Genomic DNA, 8547 nt, shown 5'->3' on the forward strand with positions numbered 1-8547 from the left:
TTGTGGGAGGGCTGGGACTGCATTGGCTCCAGGTCAGATGGGGGACTCAGCAATAGAGAGCCAGGACAGCTGCCTGGGAATACTCACTACCTTCTAATTTGACTTTTATTTTCTTTTAATAATATCATCTTTATTTTTCATATTGTGAAATAGAGCTGGTGCACATCTTAGAAATGTTTCCTTAATAAATTCTCCATCACTGAGGGCTTTTCCATGCTGAGCTATGGAGTGAGCAATACAGTAACTTGCTGATGTTAAATTTGTAGAGCATCTTACAAATTTAATGATGGAATTTGATTGACTTTTATAGAGGTGTAGCTGCCTAGAAATGTATTCCTTCCTTTCATCAATACTTTTTTTCAAGAGCTGACAATAATTAGTTTCAAAATGTCTCATTACATTCCACGTTCTGCTTACTACCGTTTCATTACACAGTATGCACAATGATCTGCTTTCTGTCTACAATCCCATACATCTCGGTCCTTATGTCTTGAAAGGGTCGCCTACTGCTACTTCCACTTCCTTTATCATTCAATCTTGCTTTTTTATTTTTTTGATTCTCCATCACAAGGCTTCTTTTTTGGAGATGGAGATCTGGACTTTGATTGGCTGCTTCTTGGTCGTGAAATAGACCTGGATCTTGATCTTGACCTTGACCGTGATTGGAAATACCTCGATCCTTTTATAGAACCAGATCCAGATCGCCGGAGTGAAGCAGAGCGTGATCTACGAAGGGATACAGATCTTGATCGTCGGGGAGATGCTGATCTCGACCTCCTTCCCCTGCTCCTGCTCCTGCTCCTGCTCCTGCTCCGTGAGCAAGAATATCGTCTACCTCTGGATCTCGAATGTGACCTAGACCGTGACCTATTTCTGCTTCTTCTTCGTGGGCTATAGCGATGACAATAAGCACAATATCCCTTTGCACCACACTCATAGCATCTATCATTTGGATCAAAGGGATGTCGGGCAGGTGGTCTATCCAAATAAGATCTCCGCGGCTTGCCTGTTGATAGTTCAACCCTCACTTGGGAATCACAAATCACCTTGCCATGCAGGCCTCGAACTGCATCTCCTGCATCTCTGGGGTCTTCAAATCCCACAAAGGCAAATCCCGGAGGATTTCTTGCAATCCACACAGTTGTTAAGGGGCCATAGTAACTGAAAGCCCTTTCTAACTCTCCTTTGCCAGCACCAGTTGCCAGGTTACCAACATGCACCTTGGTTTCTTCTCGGTACCGCCCGTAGCGCGACATGATGACTGGCCCGCGAGCGGGCTCGGCTCGTGCAGCTCGCGGAGCCCAGGATCCGAGTGACGCGAGCAGCTGCAAAGACCACGCGCACCAACGGCGCCAGCGGCATCTACCTCTAATTTGACTCTTGAACCTTACCCTGAGCCTGGGCTTTCCTGCCCCCAAACCAGACTCAGACACCTACCAGTTCCCTAGAGGCCAGACTGCCTAAATTCCAATTTCAGTCATCCACTTAAAAACTGGCTGGCCTTGGACCAGTAACTTAACCTCTCCGAATCTGTCTTCTCATCTATGAAATGAAGATCATGCCCTCGCAGGTTTGGCTCAGTGGATAGAGCATCATCTGGTGGACCAAAGGGTCTTGGGTTCAATTGCAGTCAAGGGCACGTACCTGTACCTCGGTTGCAGGCTCCTTCCCGGCCTGGGCCCTGCTGGAGGCTCGTGCAGGAAGTAACCAATCCATGTTTTTCTCTCAAATCAATATTTCTCTCTGTCTTTCCCTCTCTCTTCCACTCTCCCTAAAAATAAATGGAAAAATATCCTTGACTGAAGATTAAAAATCCTATATAATAAAAGCCTAATATGTAAGTGACCAACTTTTGACTGCTTGACCAGTTGCTATGATGCACACTGACCACCAGGGGGCAGATGCACTGACCAGTAGGTTAGCTTGCTGCTGGGGTCCAGCCAATCCGGACAGGGCTAGTCGGGCTGGACACACCCTGGAGCCCTCCCACGGTCCCTCCCTGGCGCCAGGCCTCTAGTAATAATAATTAAAAAATAAAATAAAATGGAGATCATAATAGCACCTATTCATAGAATTGTTGTGAGGATTAAATCAGTTAATTCACGTAAACCCACCGACCAGTGTGTGACCCAGAGTAATTTCCCAGTGAAAATTGGTAATGATTTGGGTTGGGGTTGAATGAAAACAGTGTTTGATTTCCATGATACCGAAGGCTTCTAGGTGTCCAGTTGGTTTTGAAGCTGAGCCCGTCTGGCTTTCTCCATCATCTCAGCTGACAAGAAAAGAGAGACTTGGCCAAGAGAGGGTCTTTGGTGCAGACCAAGAACCCAGAGCTGACACGCAGGGCTCAGCTGCCTCAGATGCCTCCTCCCTCATGGGGATTCAGCTTTCCCCTCCCCCCAGGGAAGAAGACCAAGGCAAGTATTCATCAAGGATTTGGTAAAAACAGGCTTTGTGCCTGAGGGATAAAGAGAAGAGTGGCCAGGTTCTGGGCACTTGACAGCAGGCCTTGTCTCACTGGGCAGAGGACTGGCCCCAGGCACACTCTGTCCTGCTTGGAGGTTCTTACACTCAGCCTCCTCCAGCAATCACTCCCTCCAATTTACTTCCTCCAATTCCCTCCCTCCAATTAGACTGCAGCTCCAGCAGCGAGGCTCCAGGCTTACAGGAAAATGGGGTTGTTTTTCTTGAATTGCATTTCTCTAGTCTTCTTGCTAAGTCGGGCACAGATAGGGCAACAGGAGTGGGAGGCGTAGTGAGTGGTCTGTTTCCTGTCATCTTCCCTATATGTCCCTCACACATAAAGCTGGGAGTGTCCTTATCTTTTGGTGAAAGCATTTGTGCTGATTGCTATATTTTATTGTTATTATCAGTCTCATTGTAATTAGCCAAGGTCAGACTTCCAAGAACCTACTTAATGGCCCCTTAGTGGCCCCCAGGAGGAGCAAAGGGAGTGACCACTGGGTGCATGCAGGATGGAGGGACATGCAGGGCATGGCTGTTTGGGAGCCAGATTGCAAAGTGATTTATTCTCCTGGGGATGGGACCAGGTAAGAGCCACGATGGGTACAGAACAAAGTGCCAGCCCTAGGGAGAGGGGGGCCCAGCAGGGCTGCAGAGAAAAGAGAAGGGGGGGCCTGGAAAGAGGTGAGAAGCCTTTCTGACTCCACAGTGAAGCCAACCCCACATTTGTGTGTTCAAAGAGTTTTAAACCCAAACAGTTGGGGAGATTGATTACCAAGAAACCTTTCATTCGCCCACCCATTTATTTATGTATTTATCTATGCAGCTAACTTTGTTGAGCTTTGCTCTGAGCCAGGGACTGTGCCTGCTGAATGCTGAGCTGGGCAGGCCCCCTGGGAAAGGGGTTCAGGAGGGGCCCACGGTGGAGGTAGGGGGAGGACAGGCAAGCCCAGCAACACTCATTTCTATCAAAGCCCGAACCAACCACTTTTCAATCTTTCTGGAATTCCTGTGACTTTGTACTTTGCCTGTGTTTGTTATTTTTGCTAACCCCTGTTTGCCTGTAGTTCCTGGTGATTAGAAAAACAAGCAAACCAAGCCTTAAACATGAGAAGGGGGCATATGCTTGTTTCAGAGACCAGGAGCAGAGGAGACCTGGAGAGGTGCCGAGAGAATGAGAGACAGAGAGACAGACACAAAGAGAGAAGTGCAGGGCGGGAGAGCCAGAAGTCAGAGTTCTTCTCCCTGTCCTCACTCCTCCCCCAGGACCCTCACCCTCTCCACAATGTCCCCAACCTCCTTCATTATTCGCTACTCCTTTCCCCTCCTCCTCCTCCTCCTCCTTTTACATGTCCCCTCGCATCATACAGGTTCTCGAATCCCTTTTCCCTTGGAGCCTGGCCTTGAGCCTGGGGTGCTGGAGAACTTGGGCTGGGCTGAACATCCCCCTCCCCAATGAGCATTCATTCAGCCCTGGCCTCCAAAGGTCAAAGGTGGCAGCTTTATTTACTCACAGACATGCTCTCCCTGCACCGCTCCTTTCATCATTTTTTATAATGGAAACAGCCCAATGGCCACAGGCGCCCTGGGAGACCACTCCACACCTCCCTTCTCCCCGGCCTTCAGACACAGACACTTGTATCCCTCCAATAAAGGCTCCGGTTTCTCAACAAAGTACAGCTTTACTCTCAGGACAGTTCTCAGCTGTCGATTTGATCACATTCCTCTGTCTGCTTAGAGCCTGAGCCTGAGAGACCGAGGGCTGACCAGTGTGTGAGAGTGGGCACGTGTGTGTGTGTGTGTGAGAGAGAGAGAGAGAGAGAGAGAGAGAGAGAGAGAGAGAGAGAGAGAGAGAGAAAGAGCGGGAAATGGGAACCATGTGAGGTTGAGGGTGCATAGGTATGAGAGTGTGCATTTGAGTGAAAACTGGGGTCCTGTCCTGACTGGTTTGGCTCAGTGGATAGAGCGTCGGCCTGCGGACTGAAGGGTCCCAGGTTCGATTCCAGTCAAGGGCATGTACCTTGGTTGCAGGCACATCCCCAATAGGGGGTGTGCAGGAGGCAGCAGATCGATGTTTCTCTCTCATTGATGTTTCTAACTCTCTATCCCTCTCCCTTCCTCTCTGTAAAAAATCAATAAAATATATATTTCAAAAAAAAGAAAACTGAGGTCCATTTAACGTGTTTGTCTTGAGAATGTGTGTGTGAGAGAACCTGCGTGTGTGTATAGCATGAGTTTTGGGATGTATTTATATATACATATATGTGTGCATAATAGTCACATGTGTCAGTGCAATGAGAATGTGCATATGTGCACAAGAACCTGGGTGTGTGTTGTGATTGTGTGAGCAGTGTAGGTGTGCAGACTTGACACACCACATACCCAGGACTCTGCCTGAGTGTGAGCGTTTATTTGTGTGCATCTCCAGGTGTGAACAGTGTTTAAAAAATGTGTCTGCACAACAGGGATAGATCTCAGAACTATAATGTTAAGAGCCAGACCCAGAAGTTAGCATACTCTATGATTCTGATTATAAAAAGTATAAAAATAGGCAAAATTAACCTATGGCATAAGAAGTCAGAATAGGGTATTGTGCCTGAAAAAGTGGGTACCAATAACGGTCTACTTTTTGATCAGGATGCTGCTTACTTGGTGTGTGTCTATTTTGCGGAAATTCACAGAGCAATACATTCATATAATAATAAACCATAAAATACATATATAATTTATGTACTGTCTGGATTTATGTTAGAATCCAATAAACATTTACCACCAAAAATTCAGCATGAAGACTGTCCCTATGCCTTCTCCCATGTTCCTCACATATGCCCACATGGCCCCCCTTCTTCAGTGGCCCTGGACTCCCTTCCTTTTCCCTCCTCATGCCCCTAAAGGTGAGTGTGTAAGCGGCATAGGGATCTGAGCAATCTGAGCCACTGAGTCTGGAGAAGTGCTTGCCTGAATCACAGCTCACCTCCAGGTTCCTCCCAGCCCCACAGCCCCCCTCCCCACCCTGTCTCGCCTTTCGTGGCCTCCTCTGGCCTCCTCTGGGAACTCAGTGACCCCTTCTGGGGCAGTGCCCCTGGGCTAGAGCTCAGATGGGAGAGGACTTGGTCCCCAGCTAAAGTTCTGAAGTGGGTCAGACCTCAGTGCGCACACAGTGTGGCAATACTGGAAGGCCGGCCAGTCTACAGTGAGACAAAATGCAGGAGGGAGAGGGTGGCTGGAGGGTATTGGTTGAGGATGGATTTTTAAGGGGCTAAAAGGTCTCTTTTTGGAGACCCCCTCCAAAGGTGGACTGTGGCCTCAGTATTTAAGCTCCCAGAATCCGGTTGCTTAATCCGTAAAGTGACAGAAAGCACTGTGGTTCCAGGACTGTCGCTGTGATTGTCGGCCTGTGTGTGTCTGTGTGGACTGGATTGTGTGCCCATGCCCGTGGGAGACGCATGTGCACACTGTGGGATGGGATATGCATGTGAACCCCAGGCTGTGACTTCATGGCTCTGCTCCATGGAGGAGGTAGAGCAAGTTTATCCCATTCCGAATTATTCCACCTGTGATTTCCACAAACACTTGCCTCCCACGTGTCCCAGTTTGGGGTTCAGAACCTCTGATTTCTTCAGGTCTCCAGGACATAGGGTCTACACTGGGAAGGTCAGCCTGGTTCAGCTCCCCTATCTTCCTACAGGGGGTGCTCATTCACTCACTCCTCTCCTCAGGCTGTCAGTCCATCCCAGGGCCAGGTTGCTCCCCCCAGATAAGGCCCCTCCCACCCCTTCCCAAACCTGCTCAACCCGCCTGGCAACCCAGCATCTCCCAGAGGTGGCTCCAGTGCCCCTCTTCAGGGTAGCAGCCATCCCCCCCAACCAGGAGAGGCGGCCAGAGCTGGGAGAGGGTAGGTGGGAGGGCAGGCTGACGTCTGCAGAAGGGGTTGGGGACATTAGCCTTGCCGCTGCCAGAGGCTGCCTTCACTCAGTGAGCTTGTCTCTGACCTCAGTTTGCAGAGCCCCCTTCTCCAGGGCCTGGTCTCTCTTTCCTGCCGGCCCACAGTGGAGAATGACCTCGTTCTCCCAGCCTCCGCCCTCAATGAGTCAGTCCCAGTTCAGCTGACATTTTATCTGAGTGACTCAGGGGGCAACTGGGGCATGCCACCCCCAAAGAGTGTTCCAGAAGCACGAAAGGGATGAGAGTTAGAGGTGAGTCACCACTCTTGTCCCCAGGTGTCCCTCTGAGGATGGGGCCCTGACTCTGGACTCTTGAAAAAGAGTGACTCCAGTCTCTCACGCACGCTAGGTCTTCACAGTAGGTGTCTATAAACAGACCAAAGGGGCAGCCAGGACGCCCCCTGACCCTGCCACCTCCCCTCCTAGATGGAAGATGGGCTGAGACAGCATTCCTTCTTCAACGGGGATGAGAAACACTAACGTGCATACACAGATACACAAATAAAAAACATTTATTAAACACTATGTGCCAGGGGCTGTTCCAAGAGTTTTAGATAACTTAGCTCATTTAATCTTCATAACAACCCTATGGAGAAGGTATATTTACCATGCCCCACTTTAAAGACAGGAAGACTGGACACAAAAAGGTTAACTAACTTGGTCAAGATCATATCTCCAGCAAAGAGTGGGTTCAGGATTCAAACCCAGGCAATATGGCTACTGAGTTTGTGCTCTTAACCACCACCTATAATATATGCATAATTACCCTTAAAGATATATATATTCGCACACCTACTCATGCTTAAGATAAACCACCTCACATAAGTAATTGTGCATAGAAATATATCATTACCCAGATGTTAATCATACCTAGCATTTATACAGCAGTTTATTTACAAATCACTTTCACGCCCAGGCACAGAGCCCACAGAAAGAGGGATTGCTACCCGTTAACAGACAGCAATTAAGGCTGCCGTTCACTGACTCAACCGAGGCTCAGCTACTTGGCTGGAAATGGCTTGTCTCTCTTACCTTTCTGTAACTTTAGTAGTAAAATTAAAACAGGCACTCGGGGATTAAGTGGGGAGGTTCAGTTGCCAATGCAAGTCTTCCTAACCTGCAGCCTGTGTCCTCCACCCGCTCTGCCCCAGGGCCCATTGCCTCCTCCATCCCCTGCTGGCGCCATGATGGCCCAACTGAGGCCAGAGGCTCCCCCACCGCCATGAGCAGTCCAGGACTCTACTGCTCTGTGCTTTTAGGCCAGGGCGAGGGGCCATGCTGGAAAAGGACACCCCTTCTGGCAACTCAATCTAGGGGAGAACTTGCTGGGCTGAGCCCTGCTGAGGAGGAGGCAGGGAGAGGCCTAGGAACTTGATGGAGACTATATCAGGGCCCACATCAGCCAGGGGATGGGTCCCAGTGTGCCCCTCTTGAGTCCATATCAGGTTTCACTGAGGCCTTGAGGTTATGGAGAGCTGCAGACAGACAGGCCTCAGTTTTCATGGTACCTACGGGCCAGGGACACAGATCAGGGAGGGGGGTCTGTGGCTCCCAGGGAGAAGAGGGACCTTTACCTAAGAACTCCCACTCTTCCATCCCTGCCTCTGGGAGAGGGGCTGAGCAGGGGCAAGGAGAGTACAATTGCCAGTTCCTGGATGTGAGGGGGGCTGTGGAAGCCCTTTGGGTGAGCTTCCTGTGACCGGCCCCCTTAAGCTTTCAGAAGGACCCCCGACTGTCTTTAACTCCTCTTTCATCAAAGCCTGCGGGGTTGGGACCTTAGGAGATGTGAATTGTCAAGGCTCAGCCATAATTCCAGCTGCCGAGGCTTTCCCAAGGTGCCCAGCACCGCAGTGCCAGGGCATTCTGACCCAGGCAGCTCAGCTATCCCTGTGGGACCCTGCATGCCTCAGGCCTGTGACCCACTTCCCCACAATCCTCATCCAATGATATGTTCATTGATTTCAGAGAGAGAGAGAGAGAGAGAGAGAGAGAGAGAGAGAGAGAGAGAGAGGCGTGGAGGGAGGGGGAAGAGAAGGAGGAGGGAGAAAGGGGGGCAGAGAGGGAGAGGGAGAGAGAGAGAGAGAGAGAGAGAGAGAGAGAGAGAGAGAGAGAGAGAGGCGAGAGGCGTGGAGGAGGGGGA

The 8547-nt window shown here is 50.0% G+C and overlaps 1 protein-coding gene across 1 annotated transcript; it reads right to left on the reverse strand.

Moving 5' to 3' along the window:
- Positions 1-458: 458 nt before the first annotated feature.
- On the reverse strand, positions 459-1379 carry LOC118670239 (serine/arginine-rich splicing factor 7-like). Its single transcript, XM_036337329.1, has one exon. The coding sequence runs from the start codon at positions 1254-1256 to the stop codon at positions 546-548; it is 711 nt and encodes a 236-aa protein (XP_036193222.1). The 5' UTR covers positions 1257-1379; the 3' UTR covers positions 459-545.
- Positions 1380-8547: the final 7168 nt, after the last annotated feature.

This window comes from Myotis myotis, unplaced genomic scaffold (genome assembly GCF_014108235.1).
Source record: "Myotis myotis isolate mMyoMyo1 unplaced genomic scaffold, mMyoMyo1.p scaffold_m19_p_15, whole genome shotgun sequence".
NCBI classification, from domain to species: Eukaryota; Metazoa; Chordata; class Mammalia; order Chiroptera; family Vespertilionidae; genus Myotis; species Myotis myotis.